This window comes from Ostrinia furnacalis, unplaced genomic scaffold (genome assembly GCF_004193835.3).
Source record: "Ostrinia furnacalis isolate ACB-3 unplaced genomic scaffold, ASM419383v2 OfSCF1649, whole genome shotgun sequence".
Classification (NCBI taxonomy): Eukaryota; Metazoa; Arthropoda; class Insecta; order Lepidoptera; family Crambidae; genus Ostrinia; species Ostrinia furnacalis.
In genome coordinates this window covers 178,603-198,154 of record NW_021131888.1, presented here as the reverse complement: position 1 = coordinate 198,154, position 19,552 = coordinate 178,603, and the positions used below count along the sequence as shown (strand labels likewise).

General features: G+C 38.8%; 1 protein-coding gene across 1 annotated transcript in view; it reads left to right on the top strand.

The window, feature by feature from the left end:
• Nucleotides 1–19,552, top strand: part of LOC114353306 (transcription elongation regulator 1-like) — a 74,396-nt gene that overhangs the window by 31,121 nt on the left and 23,723 nt on the right. Inside the window, exons 15-16 of the mRNA XM_028305244.1 lie at nt 2,040–2,286; nt 17,401–17,545. Of these exons, the coding sequence (XP_028161045.1) occupies nt 2,040–2,286; nt 17,401–17,545 (392 nt within the window). The remainder of the gene's footprint in view (nt 1–2,039; nt 2,287–17,400; nt 17,546–19,552) is intronic.

Genomic DNA, 19,552 nt, shown 5'->3' with positions numbered 1-19,552 from the left:
GCCGCCTTAATGGGACTATTCCCACCTCTCGTTCCCACCTTGCAACTCCTGTGTAGCCAGGATTTACAGCTTGACCGCCAGTAACCCAACCAATGAAGGTCAAGTTTGTCCCGGGGGAAAGTTAAACTGTCATTGGACCTGCAACGAAATTAATCAGAAGAACTTCGGAGGAGTTCGAATTTCGAAATTAAGGTTCCTTAAGGATGTTTCTGGGCTCAATTCCTTAATAGTTCAGTTATGTTTTTTATTTTTGCTGTGCTAAGGAATTATTATTTTGTACTAGCGGCCGTCCGCGACTTGTACGCGTGGATCCTGTTTTACCCCCTTAGGGGTGGAGTTTCGTTAAATCCTTTCTTAGCGGATGCCTACGTCATAACATCTACCTGCATGCCTAATTTCAGCCCGATCCGTCCAGTGGTTTGGGCTGTGCGTTGATAGATCACTATGTCAGTCCAGTCATCTTTGAGTTATGTATATTTAGATTGTGCAACCATTTCTCATCACCTCATAATCTGCAATCATGCAAAGCGAAGTGATTATTATAATGATGATTATAAAACAGTCCGCAGAAAGTGGCATTGGACAGATCGTCGTTGTCGTTCTAACACTGCACCGATAAACTGCAAGTTTTCAGAGCTCAAAAGAAATGCATCAGAGCTATAAAATCCTTGAAGTGGAGGGACAGCTGCAAACCACACTTCAAGGAATTAAAAATACTAACTGTACCCTCGCTCTACATTTACGAGACTGCGGTCTTTGTCAAGAGAAATCTACATCTGTTTCCCACTCTATCCAGTAGACGTCTTATGCACACTTTAAGCGCACCAACTTGTCAAACCGCGTTAAAAAGGAAAAGCTTTTACTGTATGGCTCCTAAAGTTTATAATAAATTGCCAAAAAAGTTAAGAGACGCCAGCTTGAACACTTTTCGCAAAGAACTATTTACCCTTTTAATAAGAAAATCATATTATACATTAACTGAATATTTGACTGATACTAATTTGTAATATAATTTTGACATGATAGTTTTGTAAGCATTAAATTTAAATTCTAAAAATTGACATTGAATTATTATGTTATGTAACTATTAATTTTTTTGTATCTTTATATGGGACTTATAATTTGTATGCCACTCATAGGCCAAACATAGAGCTCTACCCATTATTATGTACCACCTGATTTATACATTTACCTATGTTTTACAAATAAATNTTTTTGTTTGTATCTTTATATGGGACTAATAATTTGTATGCCACTCATAGGCCAAACATAGAGCTCTACCCATTATTATGTACCACCTGAATTCTACATTTACCTATGTTTTACAAATAAATGATTTGATTTGAAGACTGCAGACTTTTAGTCGGCCGAAAGTTAAGCCAGCTGCTAATTTGTATGAGGCTTATAGCTCATAGAGCTGATGGCCGCTGGGGCAGGAAAGTTCTTGAGTGACGACCACGAGCCGGAAGACGTAGCGTGAGCTCCCACTAGGTGGACCGACGATCTGGTGAAGGTCGCGGATGGTGCCTGGATGTGAGCGGCGCAGGACCGGTCTTCGTGAAACTCCTTGGGGGAGGCCTTTGTCCAGCAGTGGTCGTCTTTCGGCTAAACAAACGAACGAACGAATTGGCCGATATTAAATCTGTGTAATGTGCGTACTAATGAGGGTTTTCGCTAATGAAAAATCCGCCAGATGGCAATACGTAGACGCGAGGTCAAAATGCTGCATGATTGGTTATTTTTGACATGACATTGACAGATATGTCAAAATCCACCAATCACGCAGCAGTCAGACCCCACATGCACGTCCCGCCATCTAGCGGATCTTTCATTCGCGAAAACCATCATTAAAAGCCGGAATAAATTATCGGCCGACAAAAAGGTTGTAGTCTTCCGAGTGTCTTATACAATCGAACCGACAGTGCCAGCCTGTTTGTGTTGCAACCCTACAAGAAAAGCAGCGCCATCTCTTCAAACTCCCAACTAACCCTAACAAGCGCTAAGCGAAAGTAACAACCCTTCTAACTCACCACAACTAGCGATTCCGCCGCCAGTGATCGATGTGGATGCCCACGACGAAGCGGTGGCCGAAGCGGAGCGGAAAGCGGCAGCGGAGCGCGAGCGAGCGGAGAAGGAGAAAGCGGAGAGGGAGCAAGCGGAGCGCGAGCGAGCGGAGAAGGAGAAAGCGGAGAAAGAAAAAGCGGAGAAAGAGAAAGCTGATAAAGAAAAAGCGAAGCAAGATAAGAGTCGGCCGATATCCAGTACGCCTATCTCCGGCACGCCTTGGTAAGTGTTTGTATACTTATTAGTGTGAATCGTTTGGAAGCATTTCAATCGAAAGGTTAAGCTTTTTGAATTAACATTAACATCATCATGCTAACAGTTTTGCTGGACATAGGTTTTGACGGCGTCAAATTCATTCGTGACGCTCAGTGACCAAAAAGTTCACAACACGTCTTTATTACAATGAGGGTTTTCGCGATTGAAATTCCGCCAGATGGCAATACGTAGACGCGAGGTCCAAATGCTGCGTGATTGGTGGATTTTGACACATCTGTCAATGTCACGTCAAAAATAACCAATCATGCAGCATTTGGACCTCGCGTCTACGTATTGCCATCTGGCGGATTTTTCATTCGCGAAAACCCTCATTGGAATAAGGTTGTGTTGTCAATTTTTTGGCCACAGGTGTTGCGAATTAATTGACCCTGACTGTAATAATTTAAATTCTAACATTTTAAACCTCCAGTTTTTTGTTTGAGTCAGTTAATGTCAAGTTTTCGATCATAGTGATTTTATTGCAATTTTGTTCAGTAATTGACATGCGTTTATTTGTACAGAGTCGCAAACGCGTGTTGAGTTACTTTAACAATAAGATGAAAATGTATATAAGTCCGCACCAATACACTCTGACAGTTTTTCAAAAGGTAAGTAGACAATTACGTCAAATATCGGCGACATTAAACAGATTCAACTCTTTTTTGTCCTATAAGTAACGAGTATTTCGCTTCCCATATTTTTTTATAATTAAGTCACTAAAGAGAAAGGTTTGTAGTTCAGAACAAAGCTAAAAATCAATCAAAATCAAGCATAGATTGACTGAATTCTATATTTAGACTAATTATAGCATTACCTGTGACAGTGTGAGAGATTGAATCGATTCGCTGTCTTCTAACTTCAGTATCGATGTTTGAGGTTTTGTTTCCCAGTCGACGAAGCACATGATGTCGTGCCCTGCGTGCCCAAACAACTGCACGTAGGAAGAATTAATGAAGGCTACTGACAACGCTACTCTTGTGGCGGAGTTTTGGGCTGACGCTGTGTAGGTTTGTTGTCGACACGACAAGAAGTATCGATTTTATCTTTGCGAAATTGCCAGGGTCTATTGTCGCGGACTACTATAGTTCCAAAATACTGGACTGTCCTATCGATGACATTGACAGTAGGGCGCCACCGTCAATACCGGATCGCTGGTTCCGATTTTTGCCATGTTGGAAACCATATAGTTGAACGATGGTAGCGCCCCCCTGTCATTGAGTTTGGTGGAACAGTTCAGCGTGGGTCATCTATAAATGACATTTCGCACTCAATGTCAAATGACAGCTGTCAAAACTGACTCAAACTCAAAACGAAAGGTCTAACTGGGATTTGGTGATTGTACTAACACTGGGGTTACCACAAAAGATCATGCATTCAGGACAGTTCAAATCGGCGTGTATGGGATTGTGTGAACGTGTGAGAGCGCGTGTCTGTTGTACGTTGAGGGTAGTGTATGTGGGCCGTAGGGCGAAACGGAAAGCCGCGGTGGAGAGGGAACGGGAGAGAGAGGAAGCGGAGAAGGAGAAAGCGGAGAAGGAGATAGCGGAGAAGGAGAAAGCGGAGAAGGAGAAAGCGGAGAGGAGAGCCAGGATGGACAAGACGAGACCAGTGGCGAGCATGCCCATAACTGGGACTGCGTGGTAAGTTGCAATCTTCGTGGGTAGTCACTGGTGCCTGATAAACTGGGAGATAGTTTATAGGTAGCTGATTGGTGATAAAGCCCGGTCTGTGAGCCCGTAGAATTTTGTCCAATGACCCCTAGCTACCCATCCTTATCGCTCGCGCGTAATTATGTTGCTGTCGCGCTCGCACACTCACTGCGGGCGCCCGTCGCACAGTCGCGACAGCAACATAATTACGCGCGAGCGATAAGGATGGGTAGCTTGGAGTCATTGGACAAAATTCTACGTGCTCACAGACCGGGCTTTAGCTGATTGGTGTTAGTTGGCGGATTTTTTCTGCAGGGTTGTTATTAAAACGGCTGCCTAATTTTCAGGATGGTTCCCCTCATGATTAAAGACATTTTTTACTATAGCCCGTTCCCTATATTTAATCCTTGTCCAGATCCAGATTTAAACTGTCAAATTAATAAATAAATAAATAATAATAAATATAAATATTTATTTTCATAAAAAGCTAGGTACAATACAAGGCAACAGTAGTTATTGCACTAGGCTCGCAGACCTGTGTCGCAAAAACTATAAGTGGGTTTACAATTTTTGAAATATTATTTTAAGTACTGTAGCTCCGGTTCATACTAATGAATTTAGAATAAGAGCGACTTTGAGACAAAATAAAAAGGTAAGGAAATTGTATTCATTTTTTAAATTAAATATCCACAATTTTCGATTTACATTGTAATATTGTATAAGTAGTCATTTTAATGATATGAAAAAGTAAAACATCGAAAACCGCAGATATTTTGACCAAAAACATTGAAATTTGACAGTTGACGGACGGATTTGGATTAGGATAGAATATAGAAAACCAGCATGTGATCAATGGTGAAATTGAGATGAGAAAGTTGCTATAAATTCTGTTACGGTGATTTTTTCTCGCCGTATGTAATCATTGATCCTATAGATAAGACTTATCACCATGAGAACTTTTCCCGAAAATTAAATTATTAATATTTGGCAAAACTCAGTTATATCCGTAATTTCAAAAATTATCCTTGTGCAAGTTGTAGTTTATGTGTCAGATAAGTTGCTAATAGTTTATCAGGCACTGATGATGATACCCCAGTCTATTAAATGCATGCGTCTGACCAGGCACTGTGCGTTCTAGCGGTGCTAGTTGGAGATTGCAGACCGCTGATCGCAGGTGTCATAGGACAATCGGTCTGCAGTGTGACCGCAGTGCTAGACAGACAAATACGCTCTGTGTACGGTTAAATAAAATAATACAAGTTCGAAACAGCACTATTTATAAATCAGAAAATGTATTGGCTAGAACACATAGATTGATTATGACTTCTCGATGATTTTTTTAAAGTGTACCACAAAAACGCAAGATTTGAATTTGCCGACATTTTGCCACTAATTTGATGGCAAAACCCGGAAAAAATAATAATTTGACAACTGGGACTTGGGGTTACTAAAATAGAGCATTTTTAATGTGGCTAAGTCATTTTGCAGATTAAAATTATCTGATCATTCTAGAATTGAGAATGTTACTAGGTATGCAAAATCACTTGAAACCTATGTTACAGTTAGGCTTTTACATTTACAAATACATTAGTTTTTATTTCATTCAAAAATACCCAGTAGTTATGATTTTATAGGCATTCAAAGTTCGCTTAAATATTGAGTCCCGCCGACGGTCACGTGACCCCGCGTGACGTACATTCACAGTGTCTGCTCACTAGAAAACGGATATAAACATACTTAAATACATTTTTTTTGTAAATACAAACTTATTATACATATTAACACCCAGACCCATCACAGAAATTAAAATTGAACCAAACCCAAACTTGATGCGATTGTGTCGTTTTATTGCGAATTACCTTCCAGCTCCATCATTAGACCCTGATTACTATAAGGAATTAAAGTACTCATCAGTACAAAACGAACGAGCCCAAACTCGATGGACTTAAGTCGTTTTATTATAGAGTTCCTATGGCCACCTTCCAGCTCCATCATCAGATCAGCTCCATGTCATCATAATATTGCATGGTCATCCAAATCACATGTGTTTGCGAAATTTCAGCTTAATCGGTTGCCTGGAAGTGGGTCTTAATTCAGCTTGCAAGATTCCACCCATACAAATATCAGCCAGTCACTGTAATATGACGTCACGCGCATAAAATGGCGGGCCAGCCGCTGCCCGCACTTTTAAAATTCAATATCTTGGAAACTAATTGACGTATCGAAATAATTCTTTCACGTGTATTTTTTATTTTTAACAGAGAATACAGAAAGCTAAAAAACAAAATTAGTGAACATTCTTCATTAATTAATTGTCTCATTTTGCCTGTGGTAGCGGTCTGCGGTCCTTCAAGTCGCACTCAATCACCGCCACACTTTATGTCGCCAGTCGCTGTATTTCGTCTATACGAATAGGGATGTGCGGTGTTGTGACGTATCAAAAAGTGAATAATGACGTTTCTTCATTCCTTTCTTTTTTAATCTTTTCTGCTTGGCCAATTGTTAAGGCAGAGAATGCCTTATGGGATAAATAAATAAATACATTGCAATTTAATTTTAAACATCTTTTGGGTCCAAATCGGCGTTGGTACACTGATAAATACTTCTATCCCGTTTATTTTTAATCAAATGTCACTTATTGTCGATGATACTGAATAAACATTTTTAATACTTTCTTTCTTTCTTTCTAAAACGTGTAAAAAGACGTAACAAGTTTTTGTTAGCGTCATGTTATTGAAATTGATGATGTTACATTCCATTAAGAAATCGTTAATCGAAAAGAAATTAAAAGTTCTTTGACATTTGGTGTAGTTGTAATACAAGGAATTCCCTTTCGACCTAGATATCAATTTGGTTTATTCTCTTTGTCCCATGAAAATAATAATTTTATATTTTCTTCCTCGGATAATGCGTTATTCGGATACATCACAAGATATCGCACATCACTAGCGACTGGCTACCTCAAGTGTGGTACACAAGCTACACTGCTTCGGGACGAGAATGTGGGCCGCTGGCCAGTACAAGCTTAGTAGATTGGCCGAAGTATATGAATGTTTAGGACATACAGGGTGTCTGAAGAAAGAATTTGTGGAGGGGTGATGGAGAAGAGATTGTAGAATACAGGAAAAGTTTGGCACAGAGATGTATGTTCAGCAAAAACTATTACTTATTTACTTATTTATTAAGCAGTTATAAAATTTTAAACCTTACTGTCTTAATAATAAATCTTTTGCACTCGCCGAAGAAGCAATTCGAGGCTCATTCAGTTGAATGTAAGTCTAGGAAGGCGTACTTTATTTGCATTTTATGATAATATAATAAATGTTTGGATATTTTTTTCTGTATTCCATGATAGATTTAAAGTCACCCCTGATGTTTTCTACTTTTTACGCCCTGTATATTGCCATAATAAGGTACACTCAACAGCTCACATATCATAACAGTAATCACTATAATTTCTCTTCGAATAAGAGCTATGTCATTAATATGTTATAAATTATGTGCCGTTGTGTGTACTTTTTTATCGATGTCACCGTAAAATTGTGAATTCAGTGAGATTATAATCTGACGTAGTTCGATTACAATCTAAGCTAACCTTAAGCGAGGTTTAGATTAGACTAGCAATAGAATTTGCAGAAGTTAACTTCCGCAAGCCACCACTGTGTAAATCTTGCAGAAGTTGGCTTCTTACACAGTGGTAAACAGCTTGCGGAAGTCAACTTCTGCAATTATTGTCTGTTTATAGTATACCTCGCCTTACCCACTGTTAGTTCACAATCTCATGCGTTACATTATAAACTGACAGTGTTCACAATTTCACGTTGATAAATGGCAAGTTGTTGATCGTCTGTATGCCGAAGGTAGATCCACGCAAAATTTAATTGTATTGCTATCATTGTGTATGGATTAAGGCATACGAAAGGTAGATTTGGATGATATATGAAGATTACTATGGATGCTTATTGAGAAGAATTTTGTCAAGTTAAAAAATTCTCAATACAAGCTTTGATATCACCCACCTTCTGGTTCCTGGCACATTCGGCTTTGTGGAGGTATATTTACGTTGCGGGGCGTTCGTGGGGCGTACGACTGGAAGACCCGGTAACGCCCCGGTTACAGTCATATGCCTCGGTTAAAGGCGTACGCGATGGTTAAACTCGTACGCCCCGGTTGATGTCGTACGCCCCGGTGAAAGTCGTACGCCCCGCGTGCGTCACGTGACTAAATATACCAGTAATAATCAAAATTTCAGCTCAAACTCCAGGAAAGTGTTTCAAAATTCAAGGATCAGGTGAATGTAATAGGCACGATGACAGATGAGATATTTTTAGTACAAAAAATAGGCAAAAAAGATAAATAAATAATCTTTTATTTTGATATCGAAGAGCTCACATAAAAGGACACCATTTTCAACCGACTTCAAAAAAGGAGGAGGTTATCAATTCGACCCGTATGTTTTTTTTTTCTATGTTTGTTACACGATAACTCGATTTGAACAAATCTTTTTTGGGCGTATAGGTAATACCTCAAGGGTGGTCCCATTTAAATTTAATAATAGAAAAAACAACCCCCAAGGGTGGAAAATTGGGGATGAACTTTTTTATACGCAATATNTATAGTTCCAAAATACTGGACTGTCCTATCGATGACATTGACAGTAGGGCGCCACCGTCAATACCGGATCGCTGGTTCCGATTTTTGCCATGTTGGAAACCATATAGTTGAACGATGGTAGCGCCCCCCTGTCATTGAGTTTGGTGGGACAGTTCAGCGTGGGTCATCAATAAATGACATTTCGCATTCAAACTTAAATGACAGCTGTCAAAACTGACTCAAACTCAAAACGAAATGTCTAACTGGGATTTGGTGATTGTACTAACACTGGGGTTACCACAAAAGATCATGCATTCAGGACAGTTCAAATCGGCGTGTATGGGATTGTGTGAACGTGTGAGAGCGCGTGTCTGTTGTACGTTGAGGGTAGTGTATGTGGGCCGTAGGGCGAAACGGAAAGCAGCGGTGGAGAGGGAACGGGAGAGAGAGGAAGCGGAGAAGGAGAAAGCGGAGAAGGAGCAAGCGGAGAAAGAGAAAGCGGAGAGGCGAGCCAGGATGGACAAGACGAGACCAGTGGCGAGCATGCCCATAACTGGGACTGCGTGGTAAGTTGCAACCTACGTGGGTAGTCACTGGTGCCTGATAAACTGGCAGATAGAATATAGGTAGCTCTGATTGGTGATAAAGCCCGGTCTGTGAGCACGTAGAATTTTGTCCAATGACCCCAAGCTACCCATCCTTATCGCTCGCGTGTAATTATGTTGCTGTCGCGCTCGCACACTCACTGCGGGCGCCCGTCGCACAGGCCCGACAGCAATATTATTACGCGCGAGCGATAAGGATGGGTAGCTTGAGGTCATTGGACAAAATTCTACGTGCTCGCAGACCAGACTATAGTTGGTGGATTTTTTCTGCAGGGTTGTTGTTAAAACGGCTGCCTAATTTTCAGGATGGTTCCTCTCATGATTATAGACTATTTTACTATAGCCCGTTTCCTATATTCAAGCCTTGTCCAAATCCAGATTGCAACTATCAAATTTTATTCAGTTTTTAGATCAAATATCCACAATTTTCGCTGTAATATTGTTTAAATAGTCATTTGAATGATATGAAAACGTAAAACATCGAAAACCGCAGATATTTTGACCAAAAACATATTGAAAGGACAATGACCAAAAATGTATGGAGTGTGGTCCAAATGTCCACCACTAACGAGACCTATGTAGAAAAATAGTCTACTAAATACTGATTCATTATCACCAAACCGCAATCAAAAATATGCTGTCAGTAAAAAGTTATGACTGAATGAAAAGTCATGTTTTTTACCTTTTCATCCGAAAAATGTTCTTGATATCATTCTATCCATCGCACATTTTGGACTAATCTATGCATGTTATGTCATGTCGCTTAGTGTGCCGTGTTAGGTTCTCCCTAAAAGAAAAAAAATAAGCTCAGAAGAAAGACAACAATATTGGAATACTTGGAATAATGCGAAAGGGGTAAAATAGTTTTATTTCCAACTGGCGCGGGATTATAGTTATTATATACAGTGTGTCCGGGCATGTAGTGATCAAACTTTATGGGCCGAATCTAGGGACAATTTTATCGATAAAAATACTTCAAATTTGGGACATGACCCATTTATCGCAAAATTACAAGGATTTAAGTTTTTAATTTTTAGTTTTCACCTCTTCCTTCAAAAACAAGTGAAAGCGTGGGTAGCTTAACATTAATAAGCAAATATTTTATATCATGCGATAGCCAATAAAATTATCTATTAGCAGAAGTAGAAAACAGATGCAAATTTCATACATTTTAAGGGAGTAAGAATGGATTTAATTAGAAAAAAATATGACCTTTTTTACTTCTTTTTCAGTTATTTTCCAACACAAGAAAAACCAGGTCGTTAAGGTATGTTTTATTTGCATTGTATTATTAGTATTTGAGCTATTCTACAAAACGAATGTAAATTTATTAGTCTACGTCTATTAGTTTCGACGTAATTGTTGAACAAAGATACCCCTTCCCAGCGGTTTCCATAGCGCACGCGACATGCGAAAATGCACTGCCTGAAAGAATCACACAACCTATTCCGATTACTATGGAAACCGCTGGGAAGGGGTATCTTTGTTCAACAATTACGTCGAAACTAATAGACGTAGACTAATAAATTTACATTCGTTTTGTAGAATAGCTCAAATACTAATAATACAATGCAAATAAAACATACCTTAACGACCTGGTTTTTCTTGTGTTGGAAAATAACTGAAAAAGAAGTGAAAAAAGTCATGTTTTTTTCTAATTAAATCCATTCTTACTCCCTTAAAATGTATGAAACTTGTATCTGTTTTCTACTTCTGCTAATAGATAATTTTATTGGCTATCGCATGATATAAAATTTTTGCTTATTAGTGTTAAGCTACCCACGCGTTCACTTGTTTTTGAAGGAAGAGATGAAAACTAAAAATTAAAAACTTAAATCCTCGTAATTTTGCGAGAAATGGGTCAAGCCCCAAATTTGAAGTATTTTCATCGATAAAATTGTCCATAGATTACGCCCTTAAAGTTTGATCACTACAAGCCCGGACACACTGTATAATACTATATTATACTAGCTGTGCCTACGACTTTGTACGCGTGAAAATAGTTTCAATAATATTTCCCATTTTTACAACATTTGCCTTTACTGCTCCGCCCCTATTGGTTGTAGGGTTGATTATATAACCTAAAACCTACTTGATAAATGGGCTATCCATAACGAAAAGAATTTTTAAAATCAGACCAGTAGTTTCTGAGATTACCGCGTAAACTACTACAATTTTTCAAACCGTCATAACTTTTAACTGACAGCTTATTTTTTTTTCGTCCCATACTGAAAGTTAATCTCTATTTAATGGACTATAAGCCAATATAGGTCTCATTAGTGGTGGACATTTGGACCACTTTCGGTCATTGTCCTTTGACAGTTGACGGACGGATTTGGATTAGGATAGAATATAGAAAACCAGCATGTGATCAATCGTGAAATTGAGGTGAGAAAGTTGCTATAAATTCTGTTACGGTGATTTTTTCTCACTGTATGTAATCATTGATCCCATAGATAAGACTTATCACCATGAGAACTTTTCCCGAAAATTAAATTATTAATCAGTTTTGTCCATAATTTCAAAAATTAACCTGGTGCAAGTTGTAGTTTATGTGTCAGATAAGTTGCTGATAGTTTATCAGGCACTGATGATGGTACCCCAGTTTATTGCATGCGCCTGACCAGGCACTGTGCGTTCTAGCGGTGCGAGTTGGAGATTGCAGGCCGCAGCGGGTGACGAAAGATCGTTTTAAGTCGGAAGTAATTATTTTCCAGGGTTTTTTAACCCTTCTGCACTTGAATCAGACAAATTATTCGGTTATTACATTTGAACAACATTTGGCAATTATAAACGTCAAAATCAAAAAAGGTAGTCCTTAGGGGCTTGGAGACAAACATGACTGACTTGACTTAAGCTCCTGTGTCCTCTAGATGGGGCAGAGTGCGTCCACAACAGTCCTCCATCGCGTTCGGTCTTGAGCTTCGCGTTTGATCTCGCTCCAAGTCTTGCCGATCTTCTTCGCCTCGTCTGCCAAAAGACAAAAATAGTTACTCTTATTTTGATTACCAATAACAAGGACCAAAACACAGGAAGCTTGTATTGCCATTAAAGAAAGGGTATACGATTGAAAGCCCTTTTCTTTTTTTTAATCGCCTTACGCTATCTATCCGAGGAAATAGCTTTTATAAACTCTAAAACTGCATTTATGGTCGGTCGGTCGTATTTTGCCTGCGGTGGCGGTCTGCGGTCCTCCAAGTCGCACTCAATCGCCGCCACACTTTATGTCGCTAGTGTTGTAATTCGTCAGGGATGTACGATGATTTACTATATCGATTGTAAACATGATTGGTGAAACAGGTTGAGTATTGAGTTCTTATTTGGGCCTAGACTAGCGCTACAACAACCAAATAAAATTAATGTCAATGAAAAAACTCAGTAAGTTTTGGTTTGGTTCTATGTTATTGAAAAAGATATGACCACTTGTCAGTAAAATAACAATTATTGACAACAGCTCAAAAAGAACGAGCAAAAGCAAGCAGTCATCACAGTGATTTGACATTTCATACTATGTCACTCAATAAGATTGGTTCATAATAAAGCAGTGAAAAAAAATTAATAAAAGATCTGCTTTAGTAAAAAATATCTTTCTCCTCAAATATCCGTGTAAATATATAGATATATCACGCACATCACTAGCAAATCAGCGACTGGCTACCTCAAGTGTGGTACACAAGCTACACTGCTTCGGGACGAGAATGTGGGCCGCTGGCCAGTACAAGCTTAGTAGATTGGCCGAAGTATATGAATGTTTAGGACATACAGGGTGTCTGAAGAAAGAATTTGTGGAGGGGTGATGGAGAAGAGATTGTAGAATACAGGAAAAGTTTGGCACAGAGATGTATGTTTAGCAAAAACTATTACTTACCTACTTATTTATTAGGCAGATATACAATTTGAAACATTACTGTCTTATTAATAAAAATTATTAATTAGCAAAACCCCGCTTTTTCTCTCGCCGAAGAAGCAATTCGAGGCTCATTCAGTTGAATGTAAATCTAGGAAGGCGTACTTATTTGCATTTTATGATAATAAATGTTTGGATATTTTTTTCTGTATTCTATAATAAATTTAAAGTCACCCCCGATGTTTTCTACTTTTACGCCCTGTATATTGCCATAAAAAGGTACTCTCAACAGCGCACATATCATAACAGTAAGGTGATTATTACACTGCGCCGCGCTCCGCCGCGGTCCGCGTGATTTCATATAAAAAATCCCGCGCGCAGACGCGTTGTCGGTGTGTTGTGCCGCGCGTGTTTTCTATACAAACTGAGGTACTTGCATACAATGATTAAATCTGTCGTCCCGCGTACCGCGGCGGAGCGCGGCGCAGTGTGATAATCGCCTAATCACAATAATTTATCTTCGAATAAGAGCGATGTCATTAATATGTTATATTATGTGCCGTTATGTGTACTTTTTTATCGATGTCACCGTAAAATTGTGAATTCCGTCAGATTATAATCTGACATACTATCGGCAACTGTGTTAACTACCCATTGCCGGTTATGTCGTCTTGTTCTATCGCAAAGTATAATCCCATCAAAAACAATACTTGTCAAAAAAACCAAGTCTCGCAACTCAGTTGTTCTACGGTAAAAAGTTGTGAGATCCATGTAATACCAAGTCCAGGCCAGGAAATCTTTAACGTTTTACATAAATATATTGACTTGGCCATCGCATGAAAACACGTGCAAATTAAATTATTTAGTTTTTTTTATTTCGAACGGGATAAAAAGTATCCTATGTCCTTCTCCTGGCTCTAAACTACCTCCCTGACAATTTTCAGCTAAATCGGTTCAGCCGTTCTTGAGTTATAAGTGAAGTAACTAACACGACTTTCTTTTATATATATAGATAATAGATGGCTGCCTAAAAATAACGTAACTGAGTTTAGACTTTCTTTTTGAGAGTCCAAAAATGTTATTTTTCCAATAATCACTAGGAAGTAATTATTTTTAATAAAATTTTCGTTATTGAGAGGTCATTCTTCATGAAACTAAAATAAAAAATGTCATCATGCCTATTAGAAGTTATTACGTTTAGTCCAAATCCAAAAATCCGCCCAAGTTTATACATAGTTTAATAGTGAAGTACCTAAAAATGTAGCCAGTATTTTCTTAAAATATAATGTCCTCCATAATGACATTTTTGGTATTTTTTTGTCGAATGCGTCAAAACAAAGACCAGTTTATTGTTTACGTAATATTGAAGGTGTGACAGTTTTTTCAAAGATCTTTGGACACCATAAATATGACATTGAAAAAAGGACGATTGAGAGAAAATGAATTCCATTAACTCCCTGACTTAGGGTGGATTTTCGGACTAGGGTGGCTAAACGGAATAACTCAAAAAAGCTTGTAAAAATAGATGAGTTTTGAAGTAAAAAAAAACTCAAAATAATGTAAGTTGGAAGCCTATGGTAAATTGCTACCTTTAGTAGTAAACTTATAATACTTGTGTCATAAAAACTGTAGTAAAATTTGTCAAAAAATAGTCCAGATATTGCTAGTGCCTTCGTTTATCTTAAACTACAGCTTACAACTTACAAAATGTAGGGCCGTTTTTCATCAAGTTGGAGGTGAGATGAGATGTGCGGAGACTAGCATGCCGCGGATGGGATATTTTCACTAAAGCGGAGCGGAGATCTGCGCGTTCCCGCTCCGCCGCAAATCTCCGCTCTACTCATTTGTTTCCACTGAGACGTGTAAAAACGGAAATTGATTAATTAGGGAGAAAAATATTTTTATTGGTTTTCAACCTTTTATAGATCGTTTCATCCACTCGGACGCGCCCCACCAATGTTTGGTCTCGGACGCGCGGGGTGCGGGGAGTTCGATCCGAGCAATCCGAGCGTCATTATTGTAGTGTGCGTGTGCACTCATGGATGATTTAGCGTGTACCGATAACACTCAAACATTAGTGGAAGAATGGTGGGGCGCGTCTTCGTGGATGAAACGATCTATGTATATCATATTAAGGCGGGTCCAGACATGATCATTTTACCGATCCGATCACCGTATATCCGTATCGTTGACGCGTATCATGATCGCATATATGGTCCACATAATGGTAAAATAATCATGTCTGGACCCGGCTTTAGAAATTCATGCAGGGTCATTAAACCCTGGATAAGTTAAAACACGTCTCGTCTCCTCTGAATCCGTTTGGTGAAAAACGGGCCTTAAAAACGATAATATTTTGTCAGCAGATGATGTAGAAGTTTTTTTAATGTTAGTGAAAGAGACGGGGATATCTGTCAAAGATGTGGCATGATGTGTCTCTGTCTAATTGGTGGAAACGAAAGAGGATGGAATGATATATTATGTATTTTTTGTTATTCGGTTAAATATGTGTGGCCCAAATATGTAGATGTGTAAGAGAGAAAGGGAGATTCGAGAGAGAGAGGGTAGCATGAGAATGGATGTGGAATGAAAATGATATCTTCATTAGCATCATTTAATGTTGTGGTTTGTTGCACTTTTTGTTTGTTTATGTTTTGTAATATTAACAGTTTGTAATTGTTTACTGTATTGTTTTAATATTTGTTTGTCGTCAGGGGTTTGACGCAGAATGTGCACTTTGCAAATTGCGCACTTTGCAAAATGTGCATTTTGTAAAATGTGCACTTTGTAAAATGCGCACTTTTCTATAGTAATTTAAATTTTACTGGAGAGTTAATAAAAATAGTATAGAAAAGTGCACTTTTTGCAGTGTTCATTATACGAAGTGCTCATTATACGAAGTGCACATTTTGCAAAGTGCGCATTTTGTGAAGTGCACATTCTGTCTCAGACCCGTCATCAGTTGTTTGGTACATTTGTGTTTGTCTACAAATGAAATGCAAAGTGATCGTCGTTGAAAATTGCACCGTAAGCCGATGGCGATCGGCACGTGTTTGCTTGACGCTAATTTTATGTTCGCTCCGCAGTGAGAATTGATCTGAAGCGTTCGATACAAATTTTCGCATACGAATTTTCATCGATTGGGTAGTTGACACCAAATCTATAGGCGTGTTTTTATAAGCTGTCAAAACGCGGTTGTATAGTCGGCGTTAAATAGTTTGTGACGGCTCTAAAACTGAACTCCGACAAACGTTACTCCGACAGTACTAAATATCGACATAACTTTACTTCGACACTACACTACTCAGACAAAGGATATTCGCGTTTGTCTTTCACGGGACAACTCTTGCTTTTTTTTACACGATAGCTCTCATTTAATAAAAAGCTACTAAAACAATTTAACAGCTATTTGAAACTTTATCGGTTAGGCTAGAATAAACTACCTAATTGACTGGTGTCTACTCCCATCGTATCTTCCTATTCCTATTAACAGTGATTTTTGTATTGGTTGCGTTTTGACACGAAGCTGTGTCTATACTTGAAATGCTTATTTCATAGGTTGACATTTGACCCATGGTAACTTATTGTTTATTTCTAAAACTTACCCCTGGGCCACACTTATCGCGATGATTAAATATTTCGGTCGACATTTTGACACCGGAGCGAAGTTTTGCGACTGCAAATACTTGTTTTCGCGATGTGTGTGGCCCAGGGGTTATGAAAGCATGTTTGTAAGAAGATTCGTCTAACTAATACTTATTGCTCATTGTATCACTATGTAGACAATCTATCTACTAAGTTTCTATTTGTTTTTTGTAAATGTATGTCAAAATTTAGTAAAAAATCAGCTGTAATTCGTTCGCCAATAATTCTTTTTTCTGTTCATCAAAATACAGTGTGTTAGTTTTTATATTTGATCAAACTAAAACCTTTGATTCTACTGTTCTAATGGAACAACTTTTTTCAAGAATACAAGAAGAAATATTATATTACAAAGATATCCATACAAATTATTAGCAATCAGTCATGATGCTCTAAATTTTTTCGAGAATTTGATATTGGTCGTGAAGAAAAGTTTGATTCCAAGTAGTGTTTCAAATCAAATCAAAAATATTCAATTTTGACCAGTATTTTTCGTTCGTACGTTTGAGTAGTAGACTCAACCATATTTCTTTGATCAAGTATAAAACTAAAACATCCTGTATAGCATCAAATCCATTACAAAAATCACTATTAAAGAAGAATCAATTCGTACCGCGAAAATTTACACATTATATAGAATTAAAGTTTACAAAAATCACTGTCAATAAAGAATCCATTCGTACCGCGAAAATTTGTCAACACACTTCCATCCCTTAAATATCGCTAACGCCACACTTGTCACCAGGTGCGTGGTATGGACTGGCGATGGTCGAGTGTTCTTCTACAACCCGACCGCGCATTCGTCCGTCTGGGAGCGGCCGCAGCAGCTGTTGGGAAGAGCCGACGTTGATAAGGCGCTGGCACACCCGCCAGCCGCGCTGCAGACGCAGGTAAGATTCCCGATAGGGTCACGGGGACAGAAGGGTAGTTTCCTAAAAAAATTTTTTTAGTCCGTCAATTTTCATATAAAAAAATATATTGGACACGTATATTTTTAGTTGTAGATTAAGAGCTAGTGAACGCCAGACCTACGTCATTTTATAAAAACTGAAAGTTTGTCAGCGTATGCTCCCAATGTAGGATATAATGTTGGTGAATTATGAAGTTTGGGTTATCGTGGCTTTGGCAGCTACCCTAAAAAACTGTCTGGCAAGGAGTTGGAACTGTCAAAACTGTCTGGCTGTTGGGGAAAATACTTCTAATTATTGCCCAAATATTATACATAAAAATCAGATTTTAGGGTATACTGTCGACTGTACAAACATCAAGCTAAATACTGTGGGATATTATGTTTTATGTAGTTTTATTAGGGGATATTTTGCTATAGCAAACAATGTATGATACATCTCATACATCTAGGTAGTTCTTCGTAATTGCTAAAATTGTTGATTATTTGGTGAAACTCCCGCATCTTACTTGATGGAAATTGATGGTCACGCTGACGGTGGAAGCGTGCTACACCTGGAATCCTTAACCATAAGAACTGGCTGAACTACATTACTGGGTAATCTTACCTCCAACCGCTGAAATACAATGCTATTAACATTGTAGTTATGGTGACAGATGGTATATGGTGGTCATTGGTGGTATGCAAATACCTCTCACAGGCATCAGTCTCACACAAAGAACTATGTTTTATGAATTGTTATGTGCTTAATAACTTGTGTCATTGTAATGTTTGTGATGAGAAAATAAAGACTATTTATTACTAGCTTTCCGCCCGCGGCTTCGCCCGCGTGGAATTTTGTCTGTCACAGAAAAACTTTATCGCGCGCGTCCCTGTTTCAAAAACCGGGATAAAAACTATCCTATGTTCTTTCCCGGGACTCAAACTATCTTTATGCCAAATTTCATCAAAATCGGTTGCGAGGTTTAAGCGGGAAAGCGTAACAGACAGACAGACAGACAGACAGACAGACAGTTGGGATAATGGTAGCTACCCAGGTGGACTTAAAAGATGCCCTACCACCAATCAAGGTTCTCTGATTCGACCATGGTAACGTCACTCCGAGGATAACTACAGAAGTCCGGTCGCCGAACAGCTAGAAACTCGTCCAATGACCCCAAAGCACCCATCCATCGCGACTGTACGACGGACAGTGAGTGTGCGGGCGCGACAGCAATATAATTGCGCGCGAGCGATAAGGATGGGTAGCTTGGGGTCATTGGACAAAATTATACGTGCTCACAGACCGGGCTTTAGTCGCGTTGTAGCTGAAAATATTTAGCGCAATCGGGGCCCAATGTTCATTAGTTCTACGGACCTCATTTCTGCAAGCTCCAAGGACCTCTTCGGGACGAGCTCTATAGGGGTTGAGGGAGTAGTAGAGGTCTTTATGACCTCTACCACTACTTCTTCTCCTGTACAGCAAGAATCAACAGTTACCGCCATCTGCCGGACATCGGTGAAGTAATGTGAAGACATCAATATCGAGCGACTACGTCCTGCCGAAGATTGTTTGTGTGAATTATGGGAGCGCGCACACGGAAGAATTTTGTCGCCGTGACTGTTTTGTCACACATAGAGAACCTTTCAGCTCAAAATGCTAACCGCTCGGAAATAGCCAACTTCTCATAATGCCAAATTCTTGACAGGTCCATGGCACGCGACTTGACTGTGACAGAAACTTTTTGTCACCTCCATGTGCGCGCTCCCTAAAGATTCATTTGTGTATTTTTATATGAATAAATAATAGGTTTTCTTATTCAATAATTGTGTAGCTATTATGCTTTTGTTGGTAATTTATGCAACGATTTACATTGATGTACAAAATGTTATGTATGTATATTGTTAAGATAAGGCCTTTACTTATGTACCTCTGTTTACTATATTTAAATCGATCTATTTGGGAACTAATTGTGAAAACTCTTTTGGTAAATGTAGCTTTAAATCAGTA